This window comes from Pseudonaja textilis, chromosome 2 (assembly GCF_049901715.1).
Source record: "Pseudonaja textilis isolate UNSWEBS1 chromosome 2, rPseTex1.2, whole genome shotgun sequence".
Taxonomy (NCBI): Eukaryota; Metazoa; Chordata; class Lepidosauria; order Squamata; family Elapidae; genus Pseudonaja; species Pseudonaja textilis.
Genome location: NC_141991.1, coordinates 10,914,276 through 10,932,311, shown reverse-complemented (window position 1 = coordinate 10,932,311; position 18,036 = coordinate 10,914,276). Strand labels below are relative to the sequence as shown.

The 18,036-nt window shown below is 40.9% G+C and overlaps 1 protein-coding gene across 1 annotated transcript; it reads right to left on the bottom strand.

Annotated features, from left to right (window-relative positions):
- Positions 1-3,745: 3,745 nt before the first annotated feature.
- Positions 3,746-16,098, bottom strand: LOC113451541 (vomeronasal type-2 receptor 26-like). The gene is made up of 4 exons (XM_087923116.1): positions 16,034-16,098; positions 10,465-10,756; positions 5,221-5,347; positions 3,746-4,641 (listed from the first exon to the last, which is right to left on the bottom strand). The coding sequence occupies exons 1-4, from the start codon at positions 16,096-16,098 to the stop codon at positions 3,746-3,748; spliced, it is 1,380 nt and encodes a 459-aa protein (XP_087779242.1).
- Positions 16,099-18,036: the final 1,938 nt, after the last annotated feature.

Genomic DNA, 18,036 nt, shown 5'->3' with positions numbered 1-18,036 from the left:
ATTTGTCAGAAATGATGTAGAGTCTTCCAGAGGTGGTATTCAGCAGGTTCTGACCAGTTCTGGAGAACCAGCAATGGAAATTTTGAGTAGTTCTGAGAACCAGCAAATGCCACCTCTGACTGGAGATTTTATAGTATCCTTCCCCTGCCACACCCACCAAGACATTCCCATAGAACCAGTTGTAAAAAAAAATTGAATCCCACCACTAGGGTCTCCTGCTTGGGCAGGGGGTTGGACTAGATGACCTACACGGTGCCTTCCAACTCTATTAATCTGTTAGATTTTGGTTCTAGGGTTTGGATTGTTTCCTTGATGTTAGAAGGCAGGCAGCATTAGAGTTAAGTATCATCAGCCTAAAATGACTCTAAGCTGCATACCCACCCCAGAAGTCTATGGAGACAAAATACTATGTTGAAAAAGCAGAAGCCCATCCATTTAGTGTTGGACTCTAGCATCACAAGTCCTTACTGCACCTGTGTATGGTTTGCTGGTTGCACAGTGGCAGATAGGACAGAACTCCAGAGGGTTAATGCCATTGCCTGGAAGATCATTGGTTGCCCTCTCCCCTCTTTGGAAGAGCTTTATAGCTCCTGCTGCCTTAAAAAGGTTCAAAACATTCTCAAAGATCCATCTCATCCCGGGCACCCTTTTTTTTGAACTATTACCATCTGGCAGACAGTACAGAATAATAAAAACAAGGACAAATAGGCAGAAAAACAGTTTCTATCCCAGGGCAGGAGCTCTACTGAATTCTACTGTATAGTGCGATATTAATGCAATATCAGGGGTTTTCAATTCAATGTATAGAATGTGAAGGATGTGTGTTTGCATTTATTTTCATAGTCATAATATACACTGAAGATGGTATTTAATTTCATAGTACGAGGTGCAACGACAATAAAGTAAAGTAAATTGATCACAATCAGTACAGAATAGTGCCCCCAAGGGGTGAGATTCTACCAGTTCACACCTATTTGCTAGAACTGGTTGTTAACATTCTAAGCAGTTCAGAGAACCAGTTGTTAGAAGAAATTACTGGCCTAATCCTGTAAGGAAGGTTGGAAGGAAACATTCTGGTGTTGCTTACAGAAACTGCCTCTCCATTAATCCTTATTACATTCTTGGCAGGATTAGACTTCCTGTCTCAGGAACTTCTCTGGAGTGTTTTTTTCCTCCTTTGCTGGTACTTTGCTTGTGTGGAGTGACCATTTAAAGTTACAATGGCACTGAAAAAAGTGACTTATGATCATTTTTCACACTTATGACTGTTGTACCATCCCCACAGTCATGAGAGGCCAGGCAAAGAGATGCGTGCCTGGATGTGAATGATATTGAGTTGGCCACACCCAGCCAATAACATGACCACCAAGCCATGTCCACCCAGTCATATGACCACCAAGCCACACCCATCACCTAAGCCATGGCCACAGAACCAGTTGTTAAAAATTTTGAATCCCAACCCTGTGTTCCTGTGTTTTTTTGGTATCATGGTTTCTCCTGCTACCTCTCTGTACATGGAGCTACAGAAAAGTTCAGAATACCCAGAGGAGAAGTTGCTTCTCACTGTAATTGAAGTCATCCCAGTCTTTGAGACCTGTTCTACTTCCCCAGTGACTGCCTTGGATGTAAACCTCAAACTGAAGCAACACGGAAGGATCTTGTATGAAAAAAAAAGGATAAATGCCTCAGAACCCACTCTGCGTGGCACAAATTTTGGGACAGTCAGGGGCTGTGCTTTTTAAATGTACTTTCTCTACTTTCCAAGTAAAATTCTGTTTGTCTGAAACAAGAAAGCCATTGGGATGTCCATCTGGTGAGAGTGCTTTGAGTTCTACTAACTCTTCTTGTTCTTATATAGAAAGGGGAAGGGGATTGATTCAGTCCTATGAATTATGGACCTCCTGCTTCTGCTTCTGCTTCTGCTGCTGATATTGTCCCAGTCAGTCTCTGGAAAGCCTAGAATGAAGTGCCCACAGATTTTGCAGCAGGAGGATGGAAAAAATCCATGGAGCTATTACAGGCCAGGAGACCATCTCATTAGTGTGGTCACCACTGCAACAAGACCATCACGTACAACACTACCTTTCAACAGGGCTCCTTCTAGTCAGTCTCATGTGTAAGTCATCCAGTGTGATGGGGTTGCATTCCCTTCATTTGCAATTCTAACACATACCATCTTTTCATAGTATTCATTTATTCCTATACTGCAGGATCATTTTGATTTCCAAAGCTTCTCTTTTTTGTCTTATTTTGTGGAAGAGACTTGAAACTAAAGATGGGGGCAAATAAAAACCCAACAGAAGTCCCAATTGTTTTCCCCTTCCCATCCAATCTTGAGTTCATCACTGAATTACTGAAAGGGCCATATTTGCTCCTATGCAGCCAGTTGTACTCTCATTGATATTCAAATACTGTTCCTTTTAAAAATAGAGACTGACTTGTTTTTAGTGTTTTCTTTTTGGGTCGCTTATGAACCACTTCTTTTTCTTTTTTTCTTCTTTTTTAATTAATCTTTGTTACACATTTTTCAAACATTTACACATTTCCATTTTTGAAATGTGAATCGGCTTCTTTCCTATTTACATAGTGATACTTTCATTTCCATTTTCAATTCCTGGTATATTTCTCTAATATTTTTACATTTAGGTTTACCTTTTTATAATTCTGAACTAATTGCTTCATGGACCTCACTAGATCTTGATATCCTGTAACCAATCACACACCTGTTGTTCCCCACTTCTAATCACTTCCCTTGCTTCTGTTCTCAATCCCTTCTGAGAGATTCACCATAAAAAACAGACTTGACAACCAAGAAACCGCAAGAAGCTATGTTTATTCAAGATATTTGCAAATATGTGAATAGGACCCCATCTCCTCAACAAGTAAGGAAACAAAGACACCACCTTTAAAATGGTTACAAATTTTTATAGGATATCATCTTCAAAGATTACATAATTCTTCCTGTTATGTTCACACAGAAGAATTAGGGACTTTCATGGTTAGTTCTGGGTAGTTTTCCATCTTGTAACTCCTCCCAAATCATCATCTGTGAGAAACTAATTTTTTTCCATCACCATATTTCCTGTTATGTTCATTTAACATAATAAGTCATTAACAGGCTTCTGTTAATGTCAGGGCAACCTAGCATCTCTTACATTAATTCTCAAGCCAAAAATACAAACACCCACTCCAGCCAAGGAACATGATAAAACAAGTTACAAAACGTAATTTGTTTGTTAGATAGTTATATAATTGTCCAGTACTCATTCTAGAAGGTCACATCTTGAACAAAGATGGAGTCCCTTCTGTTCTATATTTTCTCAGGTATAACTTCCAATACATATGTTATTTCCACATATAACACCTTGTATGCATTTACATAATATAAAAGGTAGGGAGTCCTCCTTTTTTAGGCCCATCTTTTTACCCTGAATATCAGTAAGAAAAAAATGTGCTTCAGCAGAAAGGTGTCCTGGTCTCTGGTTCAAATGTATCTTTAGAAAATACAGATACACACACACAAAACCATAGCAACCATGCACACCCGCACACTTTCCCATACAATGAAAAGCAAAAAAAAAAGGTAAGAAACACATTTATGATAACTGGGAGTCCATTTCTATCATATAAACAAATGACTTATTTTTAATTTATTTTTAAAAAACATTAAAGTATCAAACAACATTTGGTACACTTATTAACTGACATTTCTGGGAAACACGTACACAGAACTCAATTTACTATTTTATTTTGACATCATACATTCTTTTGTATTCAGATTTGGTCTTAGGAAAATAATGTAACATTTGGGGAGAAAAATTAATAGCAACAGGCTGGCACTAGAAGCCAACATGGAGAAGACCTGCACAGCTACCATATACTTCCCCTTGGTGCTCAGATATGTGGGTATGAAGGATATCCAAACACTACAGAAGACCATCATGCTGAAGGTAATCAGTTTAGCTTCATTGAAGGCCCCAGGTAAATTCCTGGCCAGGAAGGCCACCATGAAGCAAATGACAGCCAGGAAGCCCATGTAGCCAAGAGCAAGGTAGAACATAGCCACAGAGCCTTCGTTACATTGCAGGATGACCTGAAAAGACTCTGAGTACATGTCTGACTCAGGGAATGGGGGAGAGGTGCCCAACCAGATGCTACAGATGATAACTTGGACACCAGAACAAGAAAGGATGATAGAATTGGCTATACTCTTCCCTAGCCATCTTTGTACTTTACTCCCTGGTTTTGTGGCCAAGAAGGCTAACACCACCATGACAGTTTTGGCCAAAACAGTAGAAATGGCAACTGTAAAAATGTTGCTGAATGCTGTTTGTTGGACAATGCAAGTGGTTACTCTTGGCTGGCCAATGAATAAGAATGAGGTCAAGAATGAAAACAGGAGGGAGATGAGGAGGATACACGAGAGATCACGATTGCTGGCTTTGACCATGGGAGTTGCTTGAAATTTAATAAATACTCCAAAGATAAAACCTGTCGCCAAGGACAGGAACAAGGCAAGGGAAGTTAGGATGATCCCCAACATTTCTTGGTAGGATAGGAAAGTTTCAATCTTAGGTATACAGCCATCTCGGTTGATGCTTGGATGTTGATTCACTGGACATTTTGTGCATTTTTCAGCATCTGAAATGAGCAAGATTAACACCTACCATAAAGCAGATTCTTCCATCATATGCAGAGTTGGAATAAAGCTAATGATAATGTGAAGAATTGTGTGTAAAGAAAGGTAATATGCAGCAGTGGTTAGCAAGTTTAAGCAATCTAATGCAGAAGAACAATTGCCTATGGAGAAGAGGAGGGGAAGGGAGGGGTGAGGAGAGGGCAGGACAAGAGGGCAGGGGAGGGCAGGGGAGGGAGGAGAGTGGTGGAGAGAAGAGGGGAACAAAGCAAAGCATCAGAAGTTCTCCATTTCTGCAGAGACACCAAGAAAAAATGCTAGAGGTTCACCAATAAATAAAATGAAGACAAAGAAATGTCATTTCTCCTCTAATCCCAATCCTTGATTGATCTGCTGTTTTTAATATCCTGCTCCCTATATTTAAATACCTGAGTATTTTTTGTAACTCCCTAAGAATTATACATATTAAAATAAATTATTTTTTAAAGTCGAGTTTAAAAATGCCTTTTAAAACAGGCTTTTATGAGCAAGTCAAAGGCCATGGTCTTCCCCAAAGTGTGCCTCTTTTCTCTGCTATCACTCACCTTCCATGGTGGAGATGGTTCCTTCTGGACAAGAAAGACAATGGTAGCAACAGATGGGTTTCCCTTCCAAAACCACCTTCATGAATCCAGGGCGACAGCTTTTCACGCACCTGGAAGTTGGTAGGGTCTGAGGAATGAAAGGAAGTACATCCAGAAAAATCTCTCTCTCTCTCACTCTCTCTCTGTGTATGTGTGTGTAATGAAAATTGAAGATTTTATTTTACATGACCAACTGAATATCTCATAAAGAAGATGTTTGGACTGTTGAGAACCTAATCAGCTGACATGAAAACTCAAAAGCAATGCAAGAAAACACCCACCCACCAACCTCAAAAATTGTAATCCTGTTTTTGCCACATTTAGTAGAATAAAATAAATATTAGTCCCCGATTGTCAGCGTTTTTACCTGTCCAATACTCCTCTGGTCAATAGTAACTTTAAAATCCTGTGTTGTCTGTTTTTCTAGACTACCAGTTTTCACTCTCTTAACAGATTTGTTTGGGAAAACAATCCAGTTCAAAATGTCCAGGTCAGCTGTCAGATCTCCATTCTCATCCAAGTATACCCCATCTATGGAATTATTACGAAACTGAGGGCTTTGAAGGAAAGAGTGAAGCTGGAAAGGAAAGGGAAAGTGCTGGTTTGCTTGTTTGTTTGTATCCCACCTGTATTATTTTTACAAATAACTCAAGGTAGAGAATTTATGCAACACACCTTCCTCCTCCTATTTTCCCCACAACAACAGTCCTGTGAATTGAGTTGGGCTGTGTTGTGGCCTGCCAGCAGCCAGCAGAGCTGGCGGCAGATTCAGAAAGTTAGGAGGTTGGGTAGGAACATGGGCCAGTCCTGGAGTCTGGGGAAGGCTCTGATGAGTGCTCCACATCAGAGGCAGAGATGGGGCCAGGGTCATCCAACAGTTATCTGCCTTCAGAGTCAAAGATCAATTGGGCAGAAGAATGGCTGGAGCCTGTTCCCAATGTGCACATGTGCAGAGCTGCCAGGAAAAGGGAACAGTTAAGGAACAAGGGTCGACTCAGGAGTAAAGGCACAGGTGGATGGTGAATGGCCCCTCCCATAGGGAATAAAGAGGAATGAAAGGGGTTTTTTTTTGCAGGAGACGATGAGTTCATTTAATTAGGGTGAAGATTTGTTCCTGACTCCTTGCCAAATATTGTCTGCTACAGCATTGTGTTTGAAAGCTATCAACCTGGCAATTCTCCAAGCCTGATAAGGTCTGTAGTTGTAAATCACTCTTGGAGGACTGTTTGGTGGGACTTTGCTGGATGTGAATGAGAGGAATTCACATTAGCCTAAATAAAAGGGGTTTGGTCTGGATGAGAAGTCTGCTTCGTGGCTTTGGGAAGCCTAGGTCAGAACAGGCTGAGAGAGAGAGTGACTGACCAAGCAAACCAGTTTTCATAGCTAAATTGGGAGTAAAACTTTTCGGTCTGTGGTGGAAACAATCTGAACATTAGTGTCTCTCTTTCAAAAAAACAGATTCCATTTTCAATTTCAAACTTGGTTACAATATCAATAAACATAAGATTAATAAAGCTGCTAATATCTTGTTTAAAGATGTAGATCAGATCAATGACTGTAAAGGAGTTTCAATATATGCTCGTGTTTCTGAGGTTGCTTTACATTTCATACCTCCCTGTGTTTTAATTTAAAAGAGAACTTTTGTACAATGATGTATCATTAGTGATAAGTGCCAAGTGTGGTTAGACACACAAAAAATTGTCTTTGGTGCATAATCTCTCAGTGTACATAAAAACTATGTGATAAATCATGATCATTGTCATCATAAAAATACATTCATCATAAATCATAAGATACAACACTTAGTGATAGTTCCTTCCTCCATTTTCCCTTCCCCATCTCCCTATTTTTATTTGTATTCCACATTATGAAATTTAATTTTTTTTAAAATAAAATTAAAAAAATCATAGTATTGTCTTCAAAAAATAAAAAGAGGAAAATATTGCAAAACCATAGATTAGGGGAATGCAAAGGAAAAAGAAAGGAAAGATAGATTGCAGTTAGGTTGCATCTGAGTTTCAAGATAATTTAATTTTTCAGAATAAGTAATCAAGACATCCACTTACAAAACTGATCCCCTTTTGCAGAAGATATTGTACATGGAAAAGAAATACCTGCCAAGCCATCAGCCTTGGAGCTTCCCCCTTCGTGCCTCTGTGCCTCACTGATCTCTTGAATGTGGAGATATGAGCTGAATTTAAGGCCCTTCCCACAGCCCAGATGGTGCTATAGGTGAGATAACTGTCCATAGCCAGGATCCGATCAATCTCCTCCTCCCTCAGAGCCACCAGTTGTTCTTTCTGTCTGCACCGTCTCCAGACTTTCACTGAAAAGTCATCCTTAGTGGAGGAACATGTAAAGGTTTTCTTTGAAAAGTTAAACACTGAGTCAATAAAGAGACTAAAAGCATCATAATTCGCCCATTTCCTTTTCTGTATTAGGAAAGAAAAAAGGCCACCAACGTATTTAAAGGAAGCCCAAGTAAACATCAACTCAAGACTCAGATCCCAGTGCGCTGTGGTGATCCAGACTTTCTCTACAATAGGTCCCTGAAAATGTTGAAGTATTGATTGTAGGATCATCACTCCTACTGGGAAGGAAATTATCTCCGAACCATAAACAGCGACATTGACTACTCTCCACTTGTAATATTTGCTAAGGATTAAAACTAGCTGATACAGATTTAGCGGAAAGCTTTGATAGATAACTGCACAAATGCCATTCCTTAACATCAAAGAAGACATTGTCCTCATGAACCTCTCCCCCTGGTCAGTTTCTGGAGCAATGAGACCAACCATGGTCCACCTGAAATAGAGAAGAAGCTGGACCATCCCTGGGTACTGGACTCCTTCAGCAGGAAGCATCGGGTAGAAAAAAGGAAAATGAGTTTTATCCCTCAGAATCTCGGAAGCCAAATTGTAACTGATCTGAAAAGAATTAACAGAATAGCAGAGTCAGAAGGCACTTGGAAGTCTTCTCCAACCCCACCTCAGGCAGGAAACCCTATACCCATGATGATGAAACAATGGCACATGTGGCAGAGGTTGCATGCAGAGCCCATTGCCCCAACTCAGCTCCACTGCACATGTATTCATGCCTCCCGCCAGCCAGCTGGTCTTTGGATCCTGCCATGCATGGATGGGAAGTGGTGCATTCAGGAGGCTGGGGCGCATGCATGGGGATGTGCATGCATGCACAGGGGACACCTGTGAATGTGCAGGGCTAGGTTGCAAGCACAGGGGTTGGGTGCACATACGCGGGGGATGTACACGCATTGCATTTTGAGGATGTGTCCACACAAGCTTTGGGCATTTGCTGTTCAAAAGGTTAGCCATCCTATACCATTTCAGACAAATAATTGTCTTCTTAAAAACTTCCACTGTTGTAACACCCAGAATTTTTGGAGGTAACATGTTCCATTGATTAATTGTTCTGGCAGGAAATTTCTCCATATTTCTAGGTTACTTTCCTCTTTGATTAAAGGTTGAATTAAAGTTGATGGTATTTTAAATACAACAAGCAAAATGTAATTATTCCCATTTCCTTATTAACACTCTACTTGTCATTTATGGCAGAACAGAATAACAGAATAACAGAGTTGGAAGAAACCTTGGAGATCTTCTAGTGCAAATATGAGCCAGCAGTGTGCAGCAGCAGCATCCGAAAAAATCAATGAAATCCTAAATTGCATTAACAGAGGGATACAATCAAGAGCAAGTGAGGTACTAATACCACTCTATAAAGCCTTAGTAAGACCACACCTAGAGTACTGCATCCAGTTTTGGTCACCATACGATAAAAAAAAAATGTTGAGACTCTAGAAAAAGTACAGAGGAGAGCAACCAGGACGATTAGGGGACTGGAGACTAAAACATATGAAGAACGGTTACAGGAACTGGGCCTGGCTAGTCTAGTGAAGAGAAGGACCAGGGGAGACATGATAGCATCTTCCAATGTTTGAGGGGCTACCGCAGAGAGGAGTGGGTCAAGCTATTTTCCAAGGCACCTGAGGCCAGACAAGGAACAATAGATGGAAACTAAACAAGGAGAGATTTAACCTGGAAATAAGGAGAAACTTTCTGACAGTGAGAACAATCAATCAGTGGAACAGCTTGCCCTCGGAAGTTGTGGGAGCACTATCACTTGAGACTTTCAAGAAGAGATTGGACTGCCATTTGTCAGAAATGGTGTAGGGTTTACCACTTGGGCGGGGGGTTGGACTAGATGACCTAACATCCCTTCCAACTCCAATTATCTGTTAAATCTGTTAAAGCCCCATCTCAGACAGGAAACCATATACCATTTCAGAAAAATGGTCACCCAATCTCTTCTTAAAATCTTTCAGTATTGGAGCATTCACAACTTCTGGACGCAAGCAGGGGGTGTTTGATTCAAAATTACATGAAGAGGGAGAAAGCAGTCAAGATTACATGAAAAAAGAAGAGGGAGTCAAGTTATTCTCCAAAGAACCAGGAGGCAAGACAATAAATAAAGGATGGAAACTAATCTAGGAGAGAAGCAACTTGGAATTAGGAGGAAACCTACTAACAGTGAGGACAATTAACCAGTGGAACAGCTTGCCTTCAGAAGTTGTAGATATTTCATCTACTGGAGGTTTTTAAGAAAAGACTGATCTGCCACCTATCTGAAATGGTATAGGGTATTCTGCTTGAGCAGGGTGTTGGACTAAAAGACTTCCAAGTGTCAGGTTTTCAAGTGATGACATCCATTTAAAAAGAAAAGAACAAAGTCCATCTCCCAAAACAATTTATTTTATTTAGGAAAGCATCAAATTGGCAAAGTCTGTGGTAATTCCGGATTTGACAAAACCCAGAATTACCCCACAAGATTAAAAGTTAGAAACAACCCCCAAAAGCCACATTCTCCAATAGAAGTAATTCAAGGTTCCTTGATGTCATAAATCTCTACCTCAAGGGGCCTAAGCACCAACAGCTCATTTTCCCACAGGAAGAAGAATCACCTAGCCTAAACAACTCTCTCTATCTCCACTCCTTCCCCCTTAGGAATGTGGCAAGACCCGAAACCCTTCCCCCCCCCATGACTGCCACAGAGAAAGTAAGAAAAAGAATATATACTAAGCCTAACTAAAATGGCTACACATATGTCAATTTTGGACTTGACACCAAAGTCCCTTCGAACTCTATTCTGATCGATCTTCTAACAGTTTCTCCAAGAAAGACATACCTGAGGGATTTTGTAGGTGCCCAACAAGGTTGAAATCTGAATGGAGATGCCAGTCTCAGCCCCTTCAAGAACAGCCACTGTGTTTCTTTGCCGTCCACACCTGTAGTTGGGAACATTGGCCTCCCCATCCGAAAGAAAATCCAGCAACGGATCTGAAGTCATTTCTACCTTGAAGAAAGTTTGATAAACATTGTAACCCAGAGTGATATTAGGCAAGAGACGGACATTCTTGTTGATCTCCTCAGTGGCAAAAAGGAAGGGCAGAAATTTCCAATAATGATTGGATGATGGTCTGCAGATGCAAAAAGAAAAAAAGAGATGAAAATAACATACAAGTTTCATTCATGATAATACTGTACTTTTCACCCACTCATTACAATTATTCTTCCAAACAATTTGCATACTTCCAAACTATTACAATTGGGGGGGATGGGATAAAAGCAATAGAAAATTTTGAATCCCATACTAGTTTTAGGAACTATTCTTATCCTAGCATCACTTCAATTTCATTTATTGGTCTTCAAGCATTTTATCCCACATTTGATGGACTATTTCCTCTCTCTGAGTGAAGATGGGTGATATACTCATGTAGTTTTTCTATTTCGGTACAGCTCTAATATTCTACCAAATAATATTAAATTCTAAGATATTGAATGGCTAAAAAAACTTTATTATTGTATATTTTTCATATGATAAATATTTGTGGAGTTGGACCAAATTTACTGAGAATGGCTCAACCTGGATGATGTTTAGAAGCTTGTAAACACCACATTATTTTGCCCACCTCTGAGGCAGAATGAAAAGAAAATTAATATTTTTTATTTTAGTTTTATTACAAATGTTATCTTCTTCCTTTTGACAACCTGTCATCTGGTTACAAATATCTTGTGCAATACAGTTAATGTTTACAGTCATATTTATTATATTAGTATTATTCTCTTGTCTTGTTGTTTTTATTGTACTTAATGTCACTATCTCTTTATCTTGCTTCTTAGCTTATTTATTTTTGTTCTAAAAAATCTGTTGTCTTTCTTAACTAATCCATTAATTACATCTACCTTTCATATTTTTTTTCTCTAACCATTGATAGAATAGTTCCCATACCTTATAATATTCAGTTTGCTCTCTTTCTTTAATTTTAAGCGCTAATCTATTCATTTCTGCACATTCTAATATTTTCCTAACCAATTTTCTTCAATAGAAATCTGTTCCTTTTTCTAGTTTTGAGCAAATACAATTCTCCCTGCAGTTATCACATGAATAATCAAATATACATTTTCTTTGCTATAAGTTTCAGGTCAGATACCTAACAGGAATATTTCTGGTTTTAAATCAATATGTTGTTATATCATCTCTTCCAACCATGAACATATTTTTATCTAATAGTTTTTAGCTTCATCACATGTCCACCACATATGGTAATATGTGCCAGGTGTTTGGCAGCATTTCCAACATTTCACCAATTTATCTTTAAAAACCTTCTCCAATCTCACTGGCACATAATACCATCTATAAAAAATTCTGTATAAATTCTCTTTATATGCAGTTGACATTGTTACCTTATTAATTTCTATCCCATAATTAGGCAGAGTGAAGATTGAGCCACTTTGGATGGACATTTATTGTTTATTTGCTTGTTGGTGTTGTTATTTCTGGGGCTGTCTTTTTTTTTCTTTTCCTGTTTTATATTTTTTTCTTCTTTTAATTGTAAGCTATCAAGAGTCACACAGTCTATGAACAAACCAACCAATATAATAGAGATAATATCCAACAAACCAACCAATATACTGGAGACAATATTTTCCTTTCTTTAAAATGTTTCATTGTTCACCAACATGAACTCTTGAATGAGAATAGGAGAAATTTGCAAACTCTCTGAATGGCTATAATCTTAATTGGGATGCTTTGAAAGTAGGAATAAATTGTGGTGTGGATAAACAATTTTTTTTTTCAATTCAATTTTCAATTCAATTCTTTATTGGCCAAGTGTGATTGGACACAGAAGGAATTTGTCTTGGTGTATATGCACTCAGTGTACATTAAAAAAAATATATTCATCAAGAGTCAACAATCACAAGATATAACACTTAATAATTGTCACAGGGTACAATAAGCAATCAAATCAGACTAGGAAACAGTCAATATAAATTGTAAGGGTACAAGTGACAAAGTTACAGTCATACAGTCACAAGTCACAAGATTAATAGTAATAGTAACCCAGACTTTGTAAATAGTTGCACAGTGTTGAGGGGATTATTTGTTTAGCAGATTGTTGGTGTCCTTGTGTCTAGTTGTTCTGGCGTGCAGTGCTCTATAGTGTCATTTTGAAGGTAGGAGTTGAAACAGTTTATGTCTGGGATGTGAGGGGGCTGTAAATATTTCACAGCCCGCTTTCTGACAAATATTGAGCTATGACATATCTGATACAGAAAGAAACTACAGCATCTCTCTGTATTTGGATCAGGCATCCCTCAGCTGAGTCCAGCTAAGTGGAGAAAGAAGGGAAAGGTCCTTCTGTCCCTCTGTACCTACACTGTAGCTCTGTTCGTAGGGCAGAAAGGAAATGGAATGGGGCAAATGTTGTGATTGGATTCTTAGACTTTACTGGTCACAATGACCTTCTTCATTTGCAGCATGCAGTAGAAGACAGAACCAGAAAGAAACTAAGCAAAAGGAGCAGATCCCTCGTGTTTTCACAGAACTGGAACAGTGGTGAGATTCAAAAAAAAAAAAAATACTACCAGTTCTGTGGGCATGGCTTGGTGGGCATAGCAGGGGAAGGATACGGCAAAATCCCCATTCCCTCCCCACCCCACTAACCTGCTTTCCAGCTCCATTCTCCTGTGCAAGGCAACAAAGAAGACCCAGCTAATCAGCTGGAACTCAGGAGGCAGAGAATAGATGGGGTTGGTGGGGCCAGTCAGAGGCGGTATTTGTTGGTTCTCCAAACTACTCAAAATTTCTACTACTGGTTCTCCAGAACTGGTCAGAACCTGCTGAATGCCACCTCTGAACTGGAACTGTAGACATTCATTGAAAATGGAGTGGCTCTAATGCAGGTCAGGACTTACTCAATGAACTTTATTGAAGGACTTCGGTCAAAGCTTAGTGATTCAAACCTAGTGTCCCTTGCAGAGATTATACCACTAATGAAATAATCTCCTGGCTTGTAATGATTATCTGGGTCCACTTCACCCTGCTCCAGAGTCAGGAGGCATTTGGCTTTGCGTATCTCACAGGCTCCCCTTGGCCACAGAAGCAGAATAAGTTGAAGCAGGAGCAACATGATTTGAGCCTTCTGTCGGGTGCCTGGTTTTTAACAATGGATGAGATGAAGAGGTGGAAGAAACCAAAACCTCTTCCAGGAAAGGAGCTTCAGATCCAGTCAGAGCCCAGCCAAGAGACATAAACACAGCACCTTCCTGTCCTGAATCGAGCTCCAGATTATCTTTTGGTCTCCAGAGTCGTTTCTGCATCTAATACTTCTAATATAGACTCCACCCAATTTTTCTTTGAGTCTGGTATTGATATCAAACCAATTTCGGACATGTTTGTGTAAAAATGTTCTGAAAGTTTGCAGAAAGGTCTCTAGGGCACTAACATAAAACAACAAAATCACTATAATTTGGATAATTGTAAGGAAGAGAATCATCTCAACCCTGAATGAGTCAATAGGAGGTGGTCAAAGGGAGAACTCAAAGTTGAGGCTCCAAACTTTGAAGATGGGACAGTGTGGGAAACTGAAGAATTTTGTCCCAAATTTATATACATTTGTGTGTGTGTGTGTGTGTGTGTGTGTGTATGTATATATGTATATATGTATATATGTATATATGTATATATGTATATATGTATATATGTATATATGTATATATGTATATATGTATATATGTATATATGTATGTTGTGGCTCGGAAGTTTGAGCCTGCTTTGTCAGAGGACACAGACTTGGCCTTCGTTGCAGAACCTATCCTGAGGCATCCTGATCCACATCGTCTGTTTGTGGTGGAGACGGATGCATCCAACATGGCTATTGGGGCTGTGTTGTTGTAAGCCCTAGCGGATGGCGCCCCTCTTTTTCCCTGCATTTACTATTCTCAGAAACTCACTCCTTCCGAGCACAACTATACTATCTGAGAAAAAGAGTTGCTGACTATCAAGGCTGCGTTTGAGACCTGACGACATCATCTTGAGGGGGCCTGGCACAAGGTGGAGGTTCAGACGGATCATCGTAATTTGGAGCACTTGTCCACTGCAAGGAAGTTGAACCAGCGACAGATTCGGTGGTTGTTGTTCTTTGCCCAGTTCAACTTTTTTGTGACTTATATCCCCAGTGGTCAAAATCGGAGAGCAGATGCCCTGTCCCGTAAATCTGAGTACCTTTGTCCTGAGGACCCTCTTCCTCCATGTACAGTGCTGCCACCAGAATCTTTGGCCGTTATTCAGGAACCAGTGGATTTGCGGACTCGGATATGAGAGGCACAGCGCTTAGACGCTTGGTTGCAGCAGAGAATGGGGGACATTGGACCTGACTCCCCATGGACTTTGGAGGAGGGCTTACTATGACATCGGGGTCAGTTGTACGTGCCCACGAGGACACTTAGAACCCTTGTTATGACTCAAAGTCACAACAACCCTGCTGCTGGCCATTTTGGATTTTTTAAGACCCTTCATCTGGTCACACGGACTTTTTGGTGGCCTCGAGTCCGGCATGATGTCTATGCCTACGTCGTATCCTGTGTACCATGCTGGCAAGTGAAAGCCACAATGGGTGCACCTCTTGGTCTCCTTCAACCACTGCCGACTCCAGACAGACCATGGGGGACAATTTCCATGGACTTCTTAACACATTTGCCCTCTTCATCGGGATATACGACGGTGCTTGTGGTGGTTGATATGTTAACCAAGATGGCCCACTTTATCCCCTGTCGGAAGTTACCATCGGCTCATACTACTGCCCAGTTATTTTTGCAGCATGTGTTCTGTCTACATGGTCTGCCAGATAGGGTAGTTTTGGATCGTGGTGTCCAGTTTACCGCTCAATTTTGGAAGAACCTGATGACTGTGTTACAGGTGCAGATGTGCTTGGCCTCGGCGCACCATCCAGAGACTGATGATGGGACGGAGAAGGTGATTGGCATCCTCACCCAATATTTAAGATGTTTGGTTAACCCCTGACAGAACGATTCGGTGACTTATCTCCCTCTGGCGGAGTTTGCCTTCAACAACTCCCAGCACACATGACACCTTTTTATGTGAATGTGGGTTACCATCTGAGGTTTTTCCCATTATTGATCTTGGATTCCCTGGTTTCTGAGATGCAAGACTTCTTGTCGGAACTGCATTCGGTTCACCAATTGATTTCACAGCAATTGGAACAGGCTAAGGAGGATTATAAAAGGTTCATGGATCGTTCACACCCCGCGATGCCCCCGCTGGCCGTGGGAGACAGGGTGTGGTTATCCACAAAGCATCTATAGGTCGATCATCTGATTAAGAAGTTGGACCATTGCTTCATCAGTCCCTTCCCTATTGAGGCAGTCATCAATCCCGTTGCTTATTGGCTCACCCTACCACGCTCCATGTGCATTCATCCTGTCTTCCACCATTCCCTTCTAGTTCCTGATGCCCCATCGAGTGCTCTCTGTTCCCCCACTGGTATGGTTCCTCCATATGTACCCAGCGAGGATCCCGCTGCTGATGACACGGTGGTCAGCATTCGGGATTCTCTCTGGCTGAAAGGACGGTTTCAATACTTTGAATACAATACTTTGAGAGACTAAGAGATGGACCGGAGGTTCTTTCCTGGGTGGATGCTTTCACGGTCCATGCCCCAGACTTTATCCAGAGATTCCATGAACAGTTTCCACTGAAACCGCATCCGGATCGTCAGACTTGGGGGAAGAGCCCTGCGATGAGGGATAGTGTTGTGGCTCGGAGGTTTGAGCTTGCTTTGTCAGAGGACACAGACTTGGATAATGAGGAAGAGGAGGATTTGGCTCTGAGGTTCAAGCCTGCTTTGTTAGGGGATTTGGAATTGCCTTCCTCCCCAGAACTTTCCTCCTTGACAGGACCTTCCCCCCTGATTGTGCCTCAGGTGTTGGCAGATAATCAGGAGAACATATCAGAGCCTCTGACTGAGGATCAAGCTGAGGAATGCTGGCTTGATGTGAGGCAAAGGCGCAGGCAAAAGTGTAAATTGCAATGTAACAGGAAAGGATGAATTAGAGACTGAGATGAGGGACTGACACGCCCCACAGAGAATAAAAGTGGGTGTGTTCGCTCTGAGAATTTGTTCGGGACAACGTGTTAATTTGTGAGAGCAGCTCCGACAGATTCTGTGTGTGTGTCGATAACCTGTGATTTATGTTCTTGCTTTATTATCAGACTTGGCAGACAGCTTGTGTGAGACTGCCAAGAACTTGCCTGGCCAAAGGAATTTAACCCTGTCATTACTGGTCTTGTCTGCTTGTGTATATTCCTTTGGAAACTTGGACTTCTCACTTTGTTCATGATGATGGCAGATGAGATTCTGCCGAAATGTTGCTACAACTTTAAAAGCACAACTACAATGACATGGGGAAATACCTGAACAAAGCTGAATGCCATACATACATACATACATACATACATACACACATACATACATACATGTTCTGTCTCTCCTGTAGCCACAAAGTGAGCGTCCAAATGTCCCAAAGAAATAGACACAAACAAATAATATCAGAAACCACAGAGTTAACTTTTCTCGGTAATCTTCATTGGCAGCTTTCCCAGAAACTGTCTTCAAAACAAGATAATGAGCCGCAAGATAATTTAGAGCCAAAAAAGGCACACAGAAGGCTTCTTCAAAGCTGTGAAGTAACTAATGAAGTTTGATCCGGACAAGGATCATTAGTTAGCATACCTCCTTATATTCCTTGAAGGGGCGTGTCAGTCTCTCTAATTAGTCTCTGGCTTGATGTTTCCTTTCAACATCTGAGGTATTGGGCGAGGATGCCAATTACTTTCTCAGTCCTGCCATCAGGTTCTGGATGGTGCACCGATGATAAACATACTTGCACCCATAATGCATTCATTAGGCTTTTCCAGAATTGAGCAGTGAACTGGACACTGTGATCTGAAACAACTCTGTATGATAAGCCATGCAAATGGAATATATGTTGTATAAAAAGCCGGGCAGTAACACAAGCCGATGGTAACCTTCTATATGGGATGAAATGGGCCATCTTGGTGAGCATGTCAACCACCACAAGTACCATTGTATAACCCGATGACAAGGGCAAGTGTGTTAAAAAGTCCATGGAGATTGCCCCCATGGTCAGTTCAGAGTCGGTAGTAGTTGAAGAAGGCCAGGAGGCACACCCGATGAAGCTTTTGCTTGCCAATACGGTATACAAGAGGCAACATAAGCAAAGACGTCATGCCAGACTCTAGGCCACCAAAAAGTCTTTGTGACCAGATGAAGGGTTTTGAAGAACCCAAAATGACCCTCAGTTGGGTTGTCATGACATTGGGTCATGACGAGTGCTCTAAGTGTTTTGGTGGGCACGTACAATCGACCCCAATGTC